Source organism: Hippoglossus hippoglossus, chromosome 22 (genome assembly GCF_009819705.1).
Source record: "Hippoglossus hippoglossus isolate fHipHip1 chromosome 22, fHipHip1.pri, whole genome shotgun sequence".
NCBI classification, from domain to species: domain Eukaryota; kingdom Metazoa; phylum Chordata; class Actinopteri; order Pleuronectiformes; family Pleuronectidae; genus Hippoglossus; species Hippoglossus hippoglossus.
In genome coordinates this window covers 2,811,349-2,832,987 of record NC_047172.1, presented here as the reverse complement: position 1 = coordinate 2,832,987, position 21,639 = coordinate 2,811,349, and the positions used below count along the sequence as shown (strand labels likewise).

The following is a 21,639-nucleotide window of genomic DNA, read 5'->3' as shown; positions in this document are numbered from 1 at the left end:
CAGTGATCAAAGTGCTCTTCATCGTGGCTTCCTGTTGTATTTGTTTGTGTGCACGAGCACGAGGGTCATACGACGACACAGCCCTGCCACAGGTTGACGTACGAAAGAAACTCCACTAATGTATCAGGACTTGGAGGAAAGTTTACTTGAGTCGTTTTTGGCGTTCAAGCATTAAATCATCAGAGGTGAAGACAACAAGAAGTTCTGTTGAAGTTGTGAAGAAGTTGAGGCAGCATTAAATCAGAAAGTCCAAACTCTGCAGTTCTAGTTTTCACTCTGCAAACGAACCAAACTACGGTTCAGTTTGACCCTGAACGCCTCTTTTGGTCGGAGGAACCTTTCACACCTGATATTTAAATTCAGACAAAACTGAAAAGTCAAAGGGTCGTGAACAAACCAGGAAGGTGTGAAAGTGTCTTTAGAAACTAACCTGTTGTGGTTATTGTACAGATAATTTCAAACAAGATATTTTTACCTCCAGTATTTTGATTTATTTCCACTACAAAGACCGATCTTCATGTTTATGTATTTTACTTCACATCACTTTGTGCCACACAAGGACTTTAACTGTCAATAACTCACTTTAGTTAATAGTTAACATTTATTTACTTATTATGTCTACCTTCTGACCTCATTTATATTACATTTCTCTCTCTTTCACTTTCTCTCTCTCTCTCACTTTCTCTATCTCTCTCTGTCTCTTTGTTTGCTCCTTTTGTTTCTGAAATGCTCTGATCAGTCATTATATATCTTCTTCTTTGTTAGATCTGTTTTTGTCTTTGTTCAGGTCCGATTCTGTATTTTGTTCACTTTTAGGTAAATAAATCAGTTTATTGTTGAAAAGCAGCTGTGATCACACACTTCATCCTGTTTATTCTGGTTTCTGTTGTAAACTCTTTGATAGAATTACATTTTGAAGCTACATTAAAATGCTAATGTTGTATTTTACTCATATGTGAAAAACCTTGCACACATTACGTGAACAACCTCAAAGTGAAGTTTGTTGATATATTTTAATCAACACCTATTTATGACATCATGTCTGCGCCTTCACCTTGTCACTCACAAAGAACATTTTAAACTGTTTCACTCTAAAGGGACAAAAACTACATCTACTGTAACTAATGAGCAGCAGGAGACTCACCGTTGGTGCCATGTCTTCAGCTCTTCGTCTATCAGCTTCTGACGCAGACTGTGTATGTGCACTGGACTACTGCAGATAAAGAACCTGTATAACCTGCCTGCACGGCCCTTATGTAACAATAATTTGTGTCATTTCTCATGAATTGTACAGCAGGTGGGTTCAGGTTTCAACCATTTGTGAAGCTGTGAGAGAACATTTGCACGATGTAAGTGTGGCCAACGAAGTGATTGACTAGTCTAATTTAACATTTAAATAGTCCAATCACGAAGAAGCCAACAACGCCAACCTGGAATATTAATCCAGGGAGTATTGATGACTTCCAACCAATATTAACCATAAGGCAATCAGGTTCAGTACACTATGGAGCGTGAGATGTGGTTCCATCCGACAATAATATATTTATTTCAAATCACAATTTAAATCTTTAAAAGAGCCATCACACCATTCACATGTAAGAAGGGGGTGGGGGGGGGGGGGGTGGTCCAGGGCTGAGGCAGGCTAGTGAACGTGGAGGCGTTTCCCTAGGAGAGTCACCACAATCACACGTGCACACACATCCTCACACACACACACACAACAGTGGAAAACCGGATTGGGGGTGAATAGCACAGCACACAGGAGGGAGACAACGCCACAGAAAACACCAGCCTCCACCACCTCAGGCTCTCAGCTCCTGTAAAATATAGAGTGAACACACATCAGTAGGGCTCCATACGGTTCAATCAAAGAAACAAAAATAAAGAAACAACCCCAGAACAATATCAATTTATACCAGTAAAACTACAAAAGAACTCAATCCACACAATTATTCTAAAGCCAAATAAGTCTGATAAATCAATTCATGACAGGGGCTAAATTATATACAATAAACAAAAGAACAGGGAATAATAGAGACCCACAAATCAAGCAGACACATATCAGACAAAACAACAAAGTAAAGCAAACGAAAGGTAAAGCACAGGAAAGCCAGGCTAAATGAAGCAAACGACAGGTGGAACAAAACAAGCACGTTAAGACAACGCAAAGTATATTTACCTATTACTCTGTGGTGGTCGCTTAGCTCAGGGGGGGGGGGGGGGGGGGGCCACGGTGCACAGCTGTGTCGTCGGCCAACAACAAAGCACCGGTTAAATAACCAGTAGTGATGAATACTCACGAGGCCGAGGAAGAGTGAACATACCAACAGCACCTTAAGGATCAGTCCTGGCGAGGGGGGGGGGGGTCCACCTTGAACCACTACAAAGTCATACAATGAGAAAAGACCCAGAGAGGAGAACAATGCGGTGCAGACATTTCTGCCGCTCTCTTACCTGCTCCACTATTCTGCCACATAAGTATTGAGGTGGCAGGTGAGTCACAGCCCGAGGATCAGATCTTATGTTCAGGAACACGTCCAAACTGGGAGAGCTGTAAGTTTCACTTCTCCCCAGCTCCTCGTTGAGAGCTTGAAACAGGAAGGCCTCAGTCAGAGCAACACTGGGATCCCGTCGTCCTTTTAGCAGGATGTTTGGAGAGATTCCCCCCCCCCCCCCCTACTATCAATGCTGCTGTGCTTTGTATGAAAAGCAGCTGTCATACAGTACGTCCTGCTCCCGGGCCAAGAGACACTTGAACCATCACAGCTACAAGTGTAACCCTCATCTCAACACTTACATCAGACCCACTTTCAAAAAAACGTCCTGACTCTGTAAAAACACCTTTATTTCCACAAATGTCTCCACTTGAAAGTTATAACACTCATATTGGTCCTCACAGAGATAGAGACATAAGAGCATGCCCCCCCCACACACACACACATGCAGCATGTAGATCTGTGTGAATCCTCCTGGCTCCACCTGCCTCGTCTGTAACAGGCTCCACATGTGAACAGTGTCGGACTGTGATGCAGCACAATGTTGGCACAGACACGACGGAGGATAAACACCCTCTCAGCTCATAACTAGAGCACAAGAAAAGCATCACTGTGTTCTCCTCTTCCTCTCCGCTGCCCTGCTCCACCTCTCACCGCTTCATTTACTTTGTTCAAAAACACATCTAACATCCTTTTATTTTCCTGCAAAGTTCAGATACGCGTTTCAAAAGTAACATAACACAACGTGTTGAAATAAAAAACACATCCATCGTTGGGAAGATAGTTTTCATTTTATTCTACTTCGGTCATTACATTGATTATATAATGAAGACTTGATCACAACCCAACAAATTAGTTGGATGAAAAATGGAAAGATGTGATAAATGTCTTTGCTAAATATATTTTTTAAATGAGGAAAATCATTTACACTGAAGAAATGTATCTTAAATTGTGTTTTATTGCAAATAAATTGTGTGCAAATGATTATTTGATCCGTTTAAAAAGTGAAAACTGACATGAAAGACAAAGAAACATCCCTAACATCACATCACATCACATTTCAATTAGCTGACGCTTTTATCCAAAGTGACAATAAGAGCATCAACCATGAGAGAACAAACCCAGAACAACAAGAATCAAGTACAATTTGCTTCAAGAAAGCCAAACTACAAAATGCTATATGTAAGTGTTATATAAGTGCTACTAGATATATATAGGTGCTACTAAACAGATATAGAAGTATATATTTTATCTTTTATCCAAGGTGAAGTCTGAAGAGATGTGTCTTTAGTCTGATCATCCAGATGATTTAATGCCTTATTGTCTTATCTGATTCAAGGTCAAGTCTTTTAACTGTGTTGAACAACAACCTTTTTCTCTCCAGATTGCACAAGTGAGATCGTTTATTTCAAAAGTTTAAATCATAATCACTGTCAGCTACATGCCAACATTCATTGTTGCCAGTGTTTGGGATTTGTTCTTGTTTTGTTCTTGTTGTCTTCCTCTTCCTCTTAACTGCTGGAACGACTGCGAAACAGAGATCTACAGAAAGCAAATGCCCCAACTACTTGGATACGTATGAGGAGACTTAGATGGCCAAGGCTGAGAAGTCTGCGATCAAAGATTTTTTTTTCACCTGCGAGAGACAAGATGAGACTAACCATTATTTTTTAAACAATCGACAAACTGCAGGTCAAAACATTTTGATAATTTTTCATTGAAATATAATCTGGACGAGTGGAATGTCACTCAGTAAAGCTCTGCCACAGTCCCCCTATGAAACCACACTTAAAGGTTCAATGTGTAGAATCTAGTGACATCTAGTGGTGAAGTGTCATGTTGCAGCTGAACACCCCTCACCTCACCCTCCCCTTCCAAACATGAGAGAGAACCTGTGGCAGCTTCAGTCGTCATAGAAACTCAAAAGGTTTAGTTTGTCCAGTCTGGGCTACTGTAAAAAACATGGCTGCCTCCATAGAGAGGACCTGCTCCTGATGTAAATATAAAGTATTTAAATATAAAGTATGTTCATATAAAGTATTTAAATATAACCGACCCATTCTAGGGTAAAGAAAACAACAATTCATACAATTTAGATGAAACACACTAGTGGAAACATCACTAGTATTATTGTATATTCAATTTCTGCCAATAGATCCTTTCACCTAAATCTTACACACTGGACCTTTAATGGCTGTGAGATGGTTGGTTTAACATTCTGGATTATTATGTATACGACACAGTGAAGGTGACAGATGAACCCAGTGATTAAAGAGTTTGTTCATCTTCCTGTAGTGTTTGAAATATCACAATGGACTCACATCTGGTATTCAGTTGCAGGAGATTGTGTTAAATAAATAAATAGATAAATAGATAAAGGGCTCAATAAAATGAGTTTTAACTACATCTGTTCTGCTGTGATTCCAGTTGAAATGTTTCAGAAGCTTGTTTACTCTATTATAAATCATGTTCTGATTCATTTCTGTTCACATGGCATCTGAATTTATTATAAACACGATTGTTCATAATGTAAAGATGTGGTTTCCCTGTGGGCTGCAGAAACTGAACTAAACAAACTAAACTTTACCTGATTAAACCTGTTTATAAAACAGATTTACCAACAATAACATTAAATTACTATTACTACTATTTAAAGATGTATCTTCCACATTATTAATCAGTATTTCCTCTGCAATAGCCTTTCAGAATATTTATATTCCTCTCGAGGGTCATTTTAATCGTTTCCACACATTTCCCGCTCTATATATTGACTTCAATTTGATTTATTTACATTCATATTATTTTAAAGTAGAGTTATTAGTTAGTAATATCAAGCCTCATTAACATTTTTTTATGTAATAAGGGTTTGATAACGACACCATAGGAATATATATCAGCTGATGTTTTAGCATCAGAAATGTTTTATATCCCCAATATCAGTATCTCCACTACATGCACTTCAGATAACTATTAGGAATCCTGTCTCTTTGATTCTTTGAGTCATATCAGAGTTGTAGAGAGAGCTTCTCAGTTAGCGGAGCGTTCAAGACCATGACTCACTTTGTGGAGAAAACAGAAAGGAAGACTCGTCTACTGTCAATCGCCTTTTAAAAAACACAACATCTACCCACTGATTTTGCTGTGGAAGAGTTAACGAGGTTAACGAACCCAACAGTTAGATACACACCTGCCGGACTCTGCCTGCCGTATCGCATCTCTATAGCAAAGTGCTCACAGTTGTAAGTGGCAACGCTGTACGGTAGCTTGCTGCCCACCATCGCACGGGCCTCCTTCACTATGACGTTGCGCTTACGAGCCTCGTAATTTTCATCCAGCAGATTGTTGACTTTGTAACGGTGATTGCCGACCACATCAGTGATCTTCTCATGCTTCACTTTTCCGGTGCTGCTACTCGGATTTGCCGACGAGCCAGATGAGTCACCACCTGTGTGTTTTATAGAAAAGACAAACAGGAAGAACAGGGAGGCAAAGAAAGAGGAAAGGAGGAAGGTGCCATCATGAAATACACGTCATGTCCATGTGATATTCTAACGTGAATATATTTATCACTTCACTCACCGTCTGTAGTGAAATGAACCACTTCATTCTCTCCGATGTAGACGGCCCAGTGCTGATGGCCCCAACGGAAGATCTCGATCAGGTCTCCTGGTTTTCCATTAAACTAAAAAGAAACATGAAAATACAAATATAAATAACAAACTGGACATGTAGTCAATGTAAATGTGCAGTGATCAAAGTGCTCTTCATCATGGCTTCCTGTTGTATTTGTTTGTGTGCACGAGCACGAGGGTCATACGACGACACAGCCCTGCCACAGGTTGACGTACGAAAGAAACTCCACTAATGTATCAGGACTTGGAGGAAAGTTTACTTGAGTCGTTTTCACACCTAAAAGTCTGAAACCAACATTGTTTCCATTTGATCTGTTTAGATTTGGTTTCACATTGTAATTCATGGAGCGCACTAAACATTTGTCAGAGATACGTACGTCCTGTGGTCATCAGCTTCGTGGACTGAGACCACCTTCACTTGACATTGATTAGATTGTAGACAACATGTGTTTCTGACATCCACGTGTTCAGGTGCTGTATTCACCAGGTGGTTTGAATAAAGTGCATGTGAAAAAAGGTTGTGTTTCGTTTGATGGGAGAAAACTAATGAACCCAGTGATTTCATTAGTTTTGTTGGAACTCTGTCATCATTTAGATTTTACTCTCACAAAATGAACGTCCTTGTCGTTCAAGCATTAAATCATCAGAGGTGAAGACAACAAGAAGTTCTGTTGAAGTTGTGAAGAAGTTGAGGCAGCATTAAATCAGAAAGTCCAAACTCTGCAGTTCTAGTTTTCACTCTGCAAACGAACCAAACCACGGTTCAGTTTGACCCTGAACGCCTCTTTTGGTCGGAGGAACCTTTCACACCTGATATTTAAATTCAGACAAAGCTGAAAAGTCAAAGGGTCGTGAACAAACCAGGAAGGTGTGAAAGCGTCTTTAGAAACTAACCTGTTGTGGTTATTGTACAGATAATTTCAAACATGTCTGAAAGTGGATATTTTTACCTCCAGTATTTTGATTTATTTCCATTACAAAGACCGATCTTCATGTTTATGTATTTTACTTGTTTCATCACTTTGTGTCACACAAGGACTTTAACTGTCAATAACTCACTTTAGTTAATAGTTCACATTTATTTATTTATTATGTCGACCTTTTGACCTCATTTATATTACATTTCTCTATCTCTCTCTCTCTGTCATGGCGGAGTGAGCGTGGAGCTGAGAGCTGTGTGTGAGTGTGGAAGTGAAAGTGGGTTTAAGACAAACTTTACTGAGCTTTATCATTTAGGTTTATGTTTGTTTGTTCGTCTTTAGTTGTCTAGTTGTTGTTTTTCTGTTTAGATTAGTTTGCTGAGTGAGTGTGTGAGTGTGTGTGTGCGTGTGTGCTAACAGGCAGCATGCCTGTGGTTGTGGCAGCAGCAGCCGAGTTTGAAAGGCTGACTCGCCGGCATGCCATCAAGGTGATCCCCTCAGTGGCATGTAGTGTGGCAGAGGCCGCGCTGGCTGTGGGGGAGGTGGTCGGGTGTGACTCGGTCAAGTCGGCCTCTCGGATGAACGGAGCTATCGTAATGTTCCTAGATAATACGGCGAAGGTGAGCGAGGTGGTGGAGAAAGGAGTGGTGAGCCAATATAAGGCCTTTACCCCCTTTCTTCATTCTCTTTCTACAATCCCTCCAAGGAGAGAAGGCTGTCCAGCCTCTTTCCCTGCATCGCCGAGGGGAGAAGCCTGGCTTCCAAGATAGTCTCACCATCTCTTCCTGGTTTTTACAAGAGTGTTTTTAAAGTCTGGAACCTTTTAAAAAAAGAGCGAAGGCAACTGGGGGACTCCCTGCACTGGCTGCTGCAGGAGCCTGTCCTGTATGGGACCATTTTAGATCAACCCCGCTGGGCACAAGTCACCTTGTCCAGAGTGCTGCAGGCTGCGGGGGTCTCCACGCTGGGCCAGGTGGTGGAGCTAGCCGGGCCTGGACTAGAAGACCCCACAGGTCTGGCCAACAAACTGGGGATTAAATCCCAAAGAACGATGGAGGGGGTACTTGACCACTGGAGGAGAAGACTGGCAGATCAGGACATCTTGGTTTTAAACACTTTTAAAGATGGTTCCATTTCCCCCAATGTGGAGGACCCTTTCTCCGCCACTTTCCTGGCACTGGATGTAGTTTTCTGGACCTCTGGTGCAGACGGCTCGCCCGGTCTCCCTGGAGGGAGCTTACGGAAAAACTCTCTATGGGCTAATGGTAAAAACACTAAACATAAAAAAACTCAATGGACGGACTGACACTGCTTGGAGGAGCTATTTTGGTGGAGCCCAAGAAACCGCAACTCAGTGGAGGTCGCTTTATAAACCTCCACTGAGTAAGAGACACGGAGACCTCCAGTGGAGGTTGCTCCACGGCATCATGGCGGTGAACGCTTTTGTCTCAATAATCAAGAACACAGTGGAAGACAAATGCCCGTTTTGTGGTAGAAAGGAAACAATCTTTCACTGTTTTTATGAGTGTCACCGTCTCTCTGATTTGTTTCTGTTTTTACAAGTTGTTGTTACCAGTTTTAAAGAGGTTTTTAACAAGCAGGTTTTTATTCATGGTTTTAAATACACTCGCCAACAAAAACAGAAAAGCCATCTTTTAAACTTTGTTTTAGGGCAGGCTAAGATGTCCGTGTACATAACCAGGAAGAGGAAGGTAGAGCAGAACCTCCACATTGAGTCGGTCCCTGTCTGTGTCAACATGATTAGATCCAGACTGTTGGTTGATTGTAGTTTTTATAAAGCAGCAGGTGACCTGGACTCTTTTAATGATCTGTGGTGTTTTCAAGATGTTTTATGTTCGGTGACAACTCGAGAACTCCTTTGTGCTGATTAGCTTGTGTGATTCTTTTATTTATTTATTTAAAGCTAAATGTGTAATTTAAAATAATTTATCAGGTGTTTCAATGTGTATTGTCAAAAATAGTGCCGAATAAAGTTGTTTTCAAAATTCAAAATTCTCCCTCTCTCTCTCTCTCTCTCCCTCTCCCTTTCTCTCTTTCTCTCTCTTTCTCTCTCTCTCTCTCTCTCTCCCTCTCTCGCTCTCCCTCTCTCTCTCTCCCTCTCCCTCTCCCTCTCTCTCTCTCTTTCTCTCTCTCTCTCTCCTCTTGTTTTCTGAAATGCTCTGATCAGTCTTTATATATCTTCCCCTTTGTTAGATCTGTTTTTGTCTTTGTTCAGGTTCCGACTCTGTTCAGTTACATTTGGTTAAAGTTTATAAAACTTAAGTTCTGTTCAGTCGACCCCTTATGGACCAGAACTCTGTATTTTGTTCACTTTTAGTAAATAAAATCTTTTATTGTTGAAAACCATTCAGAATATTTATATTCCTCTCGAGGGTCATTTTAATCATTTCCACTCATTTCACGCTCTATATATTTGCTTGAATTTGATTTTTTTATATTCATATCTATTTAAAGTAGAGTTTACAATTAAACAGTATAATATCAAGCCTCATTTACTTGTTATATGTAATAAGGGTTTGATAACGACACCATAGGAATATATATCAGCTGATGTATTAGTATCATAAATGTTTTATATCCCCAATATCAGTATCTCCACTACATGCACTTCAGATAACTATTAGGAATCCTGTCTCTTTGATTCTTTTGAGTCATATCAGAGTTGTAGAGAGAGCTTCTCAGTTAGCGGAGCGTTCAAGACCATGACTCACTTTGTGGAGAAAACAGAAAGGAAGACTCGTCTACTGTCAATCGCCTTTTAAAAAACACAACATCTACCCACTGATTTTGCTGTGGAAGAGTTAACGAGGTTAACGAACCCAACAGTTAGATACACACCTGCCGAGACTCTGCCTGCCGTATCGCATCTCGATAGCAAAGTGCTCACAGTTGTTAAGTGTAGAACGTTGTACTGTAGCTACGCTGTCCCACCATCTCACGTGCCTCCTTCACTATGGTCATAGGCTTACGAGCCTCGTACTTTTCATCCAGCAGATTGTTGATGTGGTAACGATGATCGCCGACCACATCGGCGAACTTCTCACGCTTCACCTTTCCATTGCTGCTCAGAAGCTCCGACGAGCCAGATGAGTCACCACCTGTGTGTTTTATAGAAAAGACAAACAGGAAGAACAGGGAGGCAAAGAAAGAGGAAAGGAGGAAGGTGCCATCATGAAATACACGTCATGTCCATGTGATATTCTAACGTGAATATAGTTATCACTTCACTCACCCGTCTGTAACTAAATGAACCACTTCATTCTTTCCCGATGTAGACGGCCCAGTGCTGATAGGGTCCATCACGGAAGATCTGGATCAGGTCTCCTAGTTTTCCTTTAAACTAAAAAGAAACATGAAAATACAAATATAAATACAACTGGACATGTAGTCAATGTAAATGTGCAGTGATCAAAGTGCTCTTCATCGTGGCTTCCTGTTGTATTTGTTTGTGTGCACGAGCACGAGGGTCATACGACGACACAGCCCTGCCACAGGTTGACGTACGAAAGAAACTCCACTAATGTATCAGGACTTGGAGGAAAGTTTACTTGAGTCGTTTTCACACCTAAAAGTCTGAAACCAACATTGTTTCCATTTGATCTGTTTAGATTTGGTTTCACATTGTAATTCATGGAGCGCACTAAACATTTGTCAGAGATACGTACGTCCTGTGGTCATCAGCTTCGTGGACTGAGACCAGCTTCACTTGACGTTGATTAGATTGTAGACAACATGTGTTTCTGACATCCACGTGTTCAGATGCTGTATTCACCAAGTGGTTTGAATAAAGTGCATGTGAAAAAAGGTCGTGTTTCGTTTGATGGGAGAAAACTAATGAACCCAGTGATTTCATTAGTTTTGTTGGAACTCTGTCATCATTTAGATTTTACTCTCACAAAATGAACGTCCTTGTCGTTCAAGCATTAAATCATCAGAGGTGAAGACAACAAGAAGTTCTGTTGAAGTTGTGAAGAAGTTGAGGCAGCATTAATCAGAAAGTCCAAACTCTGCAGTTCTAGTTTTCACTTTCACTTTCTCTCTCTGTCTCTTTTTCTTTGTTTGCTCCTTTTGTTTCTGAAATGCTCTGATCAGTCTTTATATATCTTCCCCTTTGTTAGATCTGTTTTTGTCTTTGTTCAGGTCCGATTCTGTTCAGTTATATTTGGTTAAAGTTTATAAAACTTAAGCTCTGTTCAGTCGACCCCTTATGGAGCCAGAACTGTATTTTGTTCACTTTCTTTTTATGTTCACAAAGAAAAGTTAAAACAGTTTTCACTGTAAAGGAACAAAAACTAAATCTACTGTAAGTCATGAGCAGCAGGAAACTCACCGTTGGTGCCATGTCTTCAGCTCTTCGTCTATCAGCTTCTGTCACAGACTGTGTGTGTGCACTGGACCACTGCAGATCTGCACATCCCCCAACTTTACAATCATTTCCTGTAAGTGGGCGAAGTTTCCTTCTCTAGAAATGTGCAGCAGCAACTCTGCCTTTAGGTTTTGACCATTTGTGAAGCTGTGAGAGAACATTTGCACGATTTAAACAATTTCAAATACAAATCTAACATCCTTATATTTTCCTGCAAAGTACAGATACTCGTTTCAAAAGTAAAATAACACATGTTGAAATAAAAAAAACCACATCCAGTGTTGGGAAGATAGTTTTCATTTAATTCTACTTCGATTATTACATTAAATATATAATGAAGAATTGATCACAACAAAACAAATGAGTACAATGAAAAAATGGAAACATGTGATAAATGTCTTTTCTAAATATATTTTTTACATTCACAGTTTAGATTCAAGTCTTAAAATTAGGAAAATCATTTTCAGTGAAGAAAGACTTAAATTAGTTCTGATTCAAGGTCCAGTCTTTTAACTGTGTTGAAGGAACCACAACAACCGTTTTCTCTCTAGTCTACACAAGTGAAATTGTTTATTTAAATAGTTTCAATCATAATCAATGTCGGCTGCATCAACTCAAACAATGGAGAGATTTTCTTGTCATGTTTCTGTCTCATTAGTGCCAGTGTTGATGATGTCTTCTTGTTTTCTTCCTGTAGTCTTCCTCTTCCTCTTCCTCTTCCTGTTTGCCGGAAAGGCTGCTGAACAGAACTGCACCTAAAGCTGCTAAGGCCACACCTGCTACAGCGACGCCTGTGATCACAGCTGCTGTTTGAACCTGCGAGAGACAAGATGAGAAGAACCGTTATTACTTAAACAATCGACAAACTGCAGGTCAAAGGTCACTAGGCTCTGCCACAGTCCGCTCATGAAAACACATTTAAAGGTTCAGTGTGTAGAATCTAGTGACATCTAGTGGTGAAGTGTCATGTTGCAGCTGAACACCTCATCTTCCTGTAAAAACACCTTTATTTCCACAAATGTCTCCACTTGAAAGTTATAACACTCATATTGGTCCTCACAGAGATAGGGAGAGCTGTAAGTTTCACTTCTCCCCAGCTCCTCATTGAGCATGAAACAGGAACATCCCGTCGTCCATTTAGCTCTGCAGGATGTTTGGAGAAATCCCCCCCCCCCCCACTCAGATCAATGTTGTTGTGCTTTTTATGAAAAGCAGCAGTAATACAGTACGTCCTGGTCCCGGGCCAAGAGCCGTTTTTAAAAACTCTTCTTTCCTCTATGTATTTCCTCTCTGCTCTCTTCTGGTTGTCTTCAGCTCATTGACAGTGACAGAAGCCAGAGGAGATCTGACACCAAACATTCATCTCACTTCCTGTCCTTCACTGCCGCCTTCGGCCACAGCACCTGTTGACCTGCTGCCTCGTCTGACCTCACACACATATACTCTATGATTTCTCTCGCTTTCTTTCTTTCTTTCTGTCTCTCATTCTACAACACTAGCAAATCCCACTTCATCGGACGTAATCTCAGCCGACACTGGACGAGAGGTGGATCTTCATTGTGAACAGGGCCACCTACAATTTGACATATTCAGGCTCAGGCTGGGTCGAGCAGAGAGGACATTACATGTTTTCGTTGACAGCACATCGAGACCTCATCACCAAAAGCTCCTCGTCTTTGTCTGCAGCTTCTACGTGCTCGGCTTCGCTTTTTCATCCTGCAGTATTTTGTCCTGTGTTAGAAACGTCATCAACACACCCACTCGCTTGCAGTGACATTTTCCTGCTGTATTCTCACGTGGACTCACTCTGACCTCATCTGGAGCTCTAGGGAGCGGGCAGGAAAAACTCTAGAACAATATCTGGGGTTCAGGGGATGAAAGCAGAAAAACTGTAATACAATAGAGGAACGAGACAATTTCCAGGTAACTTTCTTCTCCTTGTGTCTCTCAGTCCTTCTTTCTGATATCATTCTCTACCTCGTATCCTTTTTATTCCTTCCTCCCTCATGACCTCCCTCCTGCTCACGCTTCTACCTTTGACCTTTGACCTTCCTCGCTGAACTCTGCAGCATGTGTGTGCTGGGTTTAATCAGAGCCCCGAGGCAGAAAGCACAGCTCTCATCCGGCACTGGTTTCATCGTCTCCCCCCTCGTCTTCCTCCTAATCTGCGTCCTGCAGGTGCACACTCCCTCTCCTCCTGTGACTGAGGAGCAGCGGTAAAACCCTCGTCGAGCTTCGACCGGCGGACTCTCATTCCTCCCTCCTCCTCCTCCTCCTCCTCCTCCACGCTCACTGCAGGTTCAGACAGGGCCGTGGACTTTGATATGCTAATGCCTTCCTCTTTTTCATGTCTTTAAAGTATCGACTGGTGGTTGTGCGTCCGCAGCTCGATCCTCGTCTGAGAGAGGGGGGAGATATTGTGGAGAGCGAGATGCTTAGTCAGTGATTTGCAGGCTTTTCCCTCATCGAGTCTTAAAAAGAAGAAACCAGTTGAACCAGGTGAGAACGACGTTCAGGCGTTCAGGAATTTGTGGCGGTGGCAGGGGCGTGGCAGCCGGTGGACAGACAGACGCTCACCTGGCGTTCAGGTGAGATTCCTGTAAAAGCTCAATCACAAGGTAACAAAGGTGAAGTCACTTACAGGGCAAGAGATAAACATGCATGATTAACTATTACGTATTGAAATTGTATGCATGAAATGATACCAACAGCTTTAAAATGTGAGCTTGTGGAGTCAATACATAATCTTATATAGAACTAAGAAATGTTTCCTTTGTCTTTCATTTATATGAAATTAAATGTATATGATACAATCATCATTAAAAACTCTTCGCTTTGGCCTCTTTGGTTTTTATCCCAGCAGATTTTATTTTATTTTATTTTATTATCATCAGTATTTTGATATATTACGTATTGCTGTTTTCTTGTTGTACCTTTTACTTTGAGAAGCACTTTGGTCAAACCTTTTGTTTTAAATGTGCGATAAAAATAAGGTTGACATTGTCATTGATATGTAATTTGTGAGAAAGTGAGAAACTCCTCATAATGATTTACACGTTGTTGGGACCTGGTATTTGTGAACTACAGTTCGGCCTACATGTGTAGTCAAAAGACTAAGGCCGCATGTCCTTTGTGCTGGAGAAAACCAGAGCCTCCAGAACTCAGTCTCCCAGGGCGCGTCAACGTCACACAGAGGTGTGAAAACCGACCGGGGACACAAGTTTCAACCACTATTGGTCACTCTGGGCCCCATGACCCATGAGGTCACCATGCCAATATAAGCCCAGTTCTCGCCCCCTCCTTTCTCTTTCCACGAAACTCTCAGAGGAGAAGGGTGGCTGTCCAGCTCACTCTTTTCGATTCCTCAACTCAACGCAACCCTCCGAGAGGAGCTCACCTTTTCTGTCTGCTCAAATTCAATGGAGGAGAGGTGCAGCTTTCCACTCACCTCAACAAGGAAACCTCCTCCCAATCCAAGCTCTACCAACCTTCAAGCAGCGACACCAGGTCCTGCTTAACAACGAACAGCAAAACTGCTGCATCGCACAGCAGAACCACAAAGGCAGGAGCCACAAACCAGCAAGACGACTTCACAGAACCTCGAACAGCACAGCAACCCTTTTTTTTCTTTTCCATGGACGGGTAACACAACTGGGCTTAATAATTATACTACGCTGAGCAAAGACTGTTTATTCGATTCCTTGTGATGTTTATAAGTTTGATTCGTGTTGCTGTGATATTTTGGTTACAAGTTATTTGAAAGTTAATGTTAGTTATGCTCTTCAGTCTTTCTCTGCATTCATCTAGTAACTTTCTCTAATTTGACACCAACACAGACACACGCATATCTCAGCACCCTTCTCTCTGACTCCCGCTTCATGTCGTAAACAGGGGGGGGGGGCGTTATCTTTGGAGTGGCCAACCGCCATTTTGGAAGCACGCTCACTCACCACACACACATATACTCACATACACATCTTTATATATCAAGTACACCGTTAGTAATTTGTGTTTTTATACTTTATTATCTTCATAATGTTTTTCTTTCACAAATGTCAAGAACTCTATATCCTTCAACTTAGATGACTATCTATATGGTAATTTTGGTTATAGTTATTAATTTAATTGTTAATCAGAGTTCTAAATTTGTAGTTAGTACTTTTATGAGACTTCATCAATAAATTGGCTCTTTTCCTTCCTTTGAAGGGTGAAAAAAAATGATGACACCTTCCTGCGGCAAAACCTGCCTGAAGGTTAAAATTGTTAAGTCTGCCAGATCAGACTGAGTACTACATTGAGTATGATCCAATGAGTGAACAAAACTCTTGGACAGTCCAAAAATGACCTTATCACTGTATGTGCCACTCTCTCTGCATCTATCTAACAATTTACAATGTCAAATTTTCCTTTTTTTTCTCACTTACCTAGTAAAGAGCACAGGTTATTCATATTGTACTGTAATCTGAATTATTTGTCTAACTTGAATCTTGCTTAGCCAAAGTAGATAGTATAAACAAATGCCCAGATGTTACCATCCAAATGAACTGAAAATTACCTTTTCCAGCTGTGGATTAAACATGTTCAAGTTTCGCCCTCAGGAACACACGTCAGGTGCGATCCTGAGAACGAAGGGGGGATGTTGGGACCTGGTATTTGTGAACTACAGTTCGGCCTACATGTGTAGGCAGAAGCCTAGAGCACATGTTCTTTGTTACCGAGACAAACCAGAGCCTCCACAACTCAGTCTCCCAGGGGGCTTAAACTTCACAACGAGGTGGTTAAATGCGCCCTGAACACAACTTTCAACCATTATCGGTCACTCTAGGCCCCATGACCCATGAGGTCACCAGGCCAATATAAGCCCAGTACCCCCTCTCTTATCTCTCTTTCGACTCATCTCTTCTACTCAACTCTCCAAGAGGAGCTCACCTCTCTTTCTGCTCAACTTCAATGGAGGAGAGGTGCAGCTGTCCAGCTCTCCAGCCAGGGAAACTTCCTCCCTAACCAAGCTCTACCAACCTTCAAGCAGGCCTGCCTGGAGCAGACGGCTAAAACCTTCCAAAGGCAGCGACGTGAGAGCCTGCCCAAGAACTTCAGCACAAGAGCTGTATCGCACAGCTGAACCAGAAAGGCAGGAGCCACAAACCAGCAAGACGACGTCACTGGAATTCGAACAGCACATCAACCTTTTTTCCCTTTTCATGGACGGGTAACACAACTGGGCTTAATAATTATACTAGGCTAAGCAAAGACTGTTTATTAAATTCTGTGTGATGTTCATAAGTTTGATTTGTGTTGCTGTGATATTTTGGTTACAAGTTATTTGAAAGTTAATGTTAGTAATGTTAAGCTCTTCAGTCTTTCTCTGCATGCAACCAGCTACTTTCTCTAACCTGGCACCAACACACACACACGCATATCTCCCCACACATGTCTCTGACCCCCGCCACATGCCGTTAACATTCCAAAGGGCGGTTTGTTATCTTGAAAGCACACTAACACAGACACACAGACACACACACACGCATACTCACATACACATCTTTATATAGTAAGTACACCTTTAGTAATTTGTGTATTTATACTTAATTATCTTCAAAATATGTTTTTCTTTAACAAATGTTGTTTTCATTAATGCTGCATAAGTGTGAATTTTGCCAAATTCTACACTGTCAAGAACTCTATATCCTTCAACTAAGCTAACTATCTTTATGTTAATTTTGGTTATAGTTATTAATTTAATTGTTAATCAGAGTTCCAAATTTGTAGTTAGTACTTTCATGAGACTTAATCAATAAATTGTCTATCTTTTCCCTTCCTTTGAAGGGTGGTGACCCGAGGTAACTTTAATCAATTAAAGTTATTATTTAATGTTAATATTTTTTATATTTTTTCTGATTACCAAATTTATTGTCAAGTCTTTTAACTGTGTTGAACAACAACCTTTTTCTCTCCAGATTGCACAAGTGAGATTGTTTATTTAAAAAGTTTAAATCATAATCACTGTCAGCTACATGCCAACATTCATTGTTGCCAGTGTTTGGGATTTGTTCTTGTTTTCTTCTTGTTGTCTTCCTCTTCCTCTTAACTGCTGGAACGACTGTGAAACAGAGCTGTACAGAAAGCAAATGCACAATCTACTTGGATACGCATTTGGCAACTGTGGCGACCGAAACACCCACGGCTGAGACGCCCACGCCTGAGAAGCCTGTGAACAAAGCTTTAATAACCTGCGAGAGACAAGATGAGACAAACCGTTATTTTTTAAACAATCGACAAACTGAAGGTCAAAACATTTAGATACATTTTTATTGAAATATAATCTGGACGAGTGGAATGTCACTCAGTAAAGCTCTGCCACAGTCCCCTTATGAAACCACACTTAAAGGTTCAATGTGTAGAATCTAGTGACATCTTGTGGTGAAGTGTCATGTTGCAGCTGAACACCCCTCACCTCACCCTCCCCTTCCAAACATGAGAGAGAACCTCAAAAGGTTTAGTTTGTCCAGTCTGGGCTACTGTAAAAAACATGGCTGCCTCCATAGAGAGGACCTGCTCCTGATGTCAATATAAAGTATTTAAATATAAACGACCCATTCTAGGGTAAAGAAAAACAACAATTCATACAATTTAGATGAAACACACTAGTGGAAGCATCACTAGTATTATTGTATATTCAATTTCTGCCAATAGATCCTTTCACCTAAATCTTACACACTGGACCTTTAATGGCTGTGAGATGGTTGGTTGAACATTCTGGATTATTATGTATACGACACAGTGAAGGTGACAGATGAACCCAGTGATTAAAGAGTTTGTTCATCTTCCTGTAGTGTTTGAAATATCACAATGGACTCACATCTGCATGTATTCAGTTGCAGGTGTTAAATAAATAAATAAATAAATAGAAAGATAAATAGATAAAGGGCTCAATAAAATGAGTTTTAACTACATCTGTTCTGCTGTGATTATAGTTGAAATGTTTCAGAAGCTTGTTTACTCTATTATAAATCATGTTCTGATTCATTCTGTTCACATGGCATCTGAGTTTATTATAAACACGATTGTTCATAATGTAAAGATGTGGTTTCCCTGTGGGCTGCAGAAACTGAACTAAACAAACTAAAGTTTACCTGATTAAACCTGTTTATAAAACAGATTTACCAACAATAACATTAAATTACTATTACTACTATTTAAAGATGTATCTTCCACATTATTAATCAGTATTTCCTCTGCAATAGCCTTTCAGAATATTTATATTCCTCTCGAGGGTCATTTTAATCATTTCCACACATTTCACGCTCTATATATTGACTTCAATTTGATTTATTTACATTCATATTATTTTAAAGTAGAGTTATTAGTTAGTAATATCAAGCCTCATTAACATTTTTTTATGTAATAAGGGTTTGATAACGACACCATAGGAATATATATCAGCTGATGTATTAGTATCATAAATGTTTTATATCCCCAATATCAGTATCTCCACTACATGCACTTCAGATAACTATTAGGAATCCTGTCTCTTTGATTCTTTTGAGTCATATCAGAGTTGTAGAGAGAGCTTCTCAGTTAGCGGAGCGTTCAAGACCATGACTCACTTTGTGGAGAAAACAGAAAGGAAGACTCGTCTGCTGTCAATCGCCTTTTAAAAAACACAACATCTACCCACTAATTTTGCTGTGGAAGAGTTAACGAGGTTAACGAACCCAACAGTTAGATACAAACCTGCCAAGAGTTTGCCTTGCCGTATCGCATCTCGGTAGCAAAGTGTTCACAGTTGTAAGAGACAACGTCGTACTGTAGCTCGCGGCCCACCATCGCACAGGCCTCCTTCAATATGACGGAAGGTTCACGAGCCTTACGGCTGTCATCCAGCAGATTGTTGACCTGGTAACGGTCATTACTGACCACATCGGCAAACTTCTGACGCAATACTTTTCCGTTGCTGCTGCCTGGATTTGACGACGCGCAAGATAACAGACCACCTGTGTGTTTTATAGAAAAGACAAACAGGAAGAACAGGGAGGCAAAGAAAGAGGAAAGGAGGAAGGTGCCATCATGAAATACATGTCATGTCCATGTTTTATTCTAACGTGAATATAGTTATCACTTCACTCACCCTCGTTCACTAAATGAACCACTTCATTCTCTCCGATGTAGACGGCCCAGTGCTGATAGCCCCATCGGGAGATCTCGATCAGGTCTCCTTTATTTCCTTTAAACTAAAAAGAAACATGAAAATACAAATATAAATAATAAACTGGACATGTAGTCAATGTAAATGTGCAGTGATCAAAGTGCTCTTCATCGTGGCTTCCTGTTGTATTTGTTTGTGTGCACGAGCACGAGGGTCATACGACGACACAGCCCTGCCACAGGTTGACGTACGAAAGAAACTCGACTAATGTATCAGGACTTGGAGGAAAACTTGAGGTTCCCCCCGACGTTCACGCTGCGGGGTTAGACTGCGGTTACAGTCAAAGATGAGTCAAAAAAGGATTAAATGCTCAGGTGCACAATTCAGAAAGCGCTGCAAAGTAGAGGAGGAGAAGAAAGAACAATATAGAGGTAAGAATCACCCTGATTGTGGAAAATCATTAATGTTTATTTTTGTCGACATAAATAGCTAGCTAGCTGTCAGTACAGCAGATTTAAGACTCTTTTTATATTTTTTATTATAGATTTTTATTATTTTTTATAGCCTACAATTTTGTCTGCCTGTGTGTGCATCTGTATACAGTCCAAAGGTTCTTGGGGATGCATGACAATTTGCGTTGTGTATGTTGGGGGGCGCCAAAGGGTTCGATAACGACACCATAGGAATATATATCAGCTGATGTTTTAGTATCAGAAATGTTTTATATCCCCAATATCAGTATCTCCACTACATGCACTTCAGATAACTATTAGGAATCCTGTCTCTTTGATTCTTTTGAATCAAAGAGACGATCGAGGTGGCAGCTGATGATGGATCCTAATGGCGGCAGTGACAATGACTGTGGACTATAGTGGCATCCGATCTTGATGGTGGATCATGATCGTGATGGCTGCTGACCATAGACTATGATTGCAGCAGGACTCAGATACTCGACCATTACTGACAATAATCCATCAATTCATTGACATTAAGTTATGCTACAAAGTGTTTATTCTTATCAATGCTGCTAAAACCCTTATATTGATGATGTTCTCCTTTACACTTGACATCTATAGCAACTCTGTCCGTCCTGGGAGAGGGATCCTCACATGTGGCTCTCTGAGGTTTCTACTTCTTTTTACTCTGTTAAAAGGTTTTTTAGTTTTTCCTTACTCTTGTTGAGGGTTAAGGGCAGAGGATGTCACACCATGTTAAAGCCCTATGAGACAAATTGTGATTTGTGAATATGGGCTATACAAATAAAATTTGATTGATTGATTGATTTTGAGTCATATCAGAGTTGTAGAGAGAGCTTCTCAGTTAGCGGAGCGTTCAAGACCATGACTCACTTTGTGGAGAAAACAGAAAGGAAGACTCGTCTACTGTCAATCGCCTTTTAAAAAACACAACATCTACCCACTAATTTTGCTGTGGAAGAGTTAACGAGGTTAACGAACCCAACAATTAGATACACACCTTCCGAGACTCTGCCTTGCCGTATCGCATCTCGATAGCAAAGTGCTCACAGTTGTAAGTGAGAACGTTGTACGATAGCTCGCGGCCCACCATCGCACAGGCCTCCTTCACTATGACAGAAGGTTCACGAGCCTTGCGGCTTTTATCCAGCAGAATGTTGACTTTGAAACGGTGATTGCCGACCACATCGGTGAGCTTCTCACGCTTCACCTCTGCTCTGCTGCTCAGACTCTCCAACGAGCCAAATGACTGACCACCTGTGTGTTTTATAGAAAAGACAAACAGGAAGAACAGGGAGGCAAAGAAAGAGGAAAGGAGGAAGGTGCCATCATGAAATACATGTCATGTCCATGTGATATTCTAACGTGAATATATTTATCACTTCACTCACTGTCTGTAACTAAATGAACCACTTCATTCTCTCCGATGTAGACGGCCCAGTGCTGATAGGGCCCACGGAAGATCTCGATCAGGTCTCCTTTATTTCCTTTAACCTAAAAAGAAACATGAAAATACAAATATAAATAATAAACTGGACATGTAGTCAATGTAAATGTGCAGTGATCAAAGTGCTCTTCATCGT

At 40.8% G+C, this 21,639-nt stretch overlaps 1 protein-coding gene and 2 long non-coding RNA genes across 3 annotated transcripts in view; 2 read left to right on the top strand and 1 right to left on the bottom strand.

The window, feature by feature from the left end:
- The window catches only part of LOC117756496, a 105,031-nt gene that overhangs the window by 5,942 nt on the left and 77,450 nt on the right, over nt 1-21,639 (bottom strand). Inside the window, exons 21-24 of the mRNA XM_034577042.1 lie at nt 21,448-21,550; nt 21,057-21,313; nt 19,563-19,665; nt 19,331-19,428 (exon numbers count right to left, since the gene is read on the bottom strand). Coding sequence (XP_034432933.1) covers nt 19,331-19,428; nt 19,563-19,665; nt 21,057-21,313; nt 21,448-21,550 — 561 coding nt within the window. The remainder of the gene's footprint in view (nt 1-19,330; nt 19,429-19,562; nt 19,666-21,056; nt 21,314-21,447; nt 21,551-21,639) is intronic.
- On the top strand, nt 3,343-17,546 carry LOC117755491. Its single transcript, XR_004612599.1, has 3 exons — nt 3,343-3,839; nt 4,697-4,699; nt 17,353-17,546. It is a non-coding gene; the product is annotated as an uncharacterized LOC117755491 (long non-coding RNA).
- On the top strand, nt 6,370-11,199 carry LOC117755492. The gene is made up of 3 exons (XR_004612600.1): nt 6,370-6,852; nt 8,508-8,513; nt 11,088-11,199. It is a non-coding gene; the product is annotated as an uncharacterized LOC117755492 (long non-coding RNA).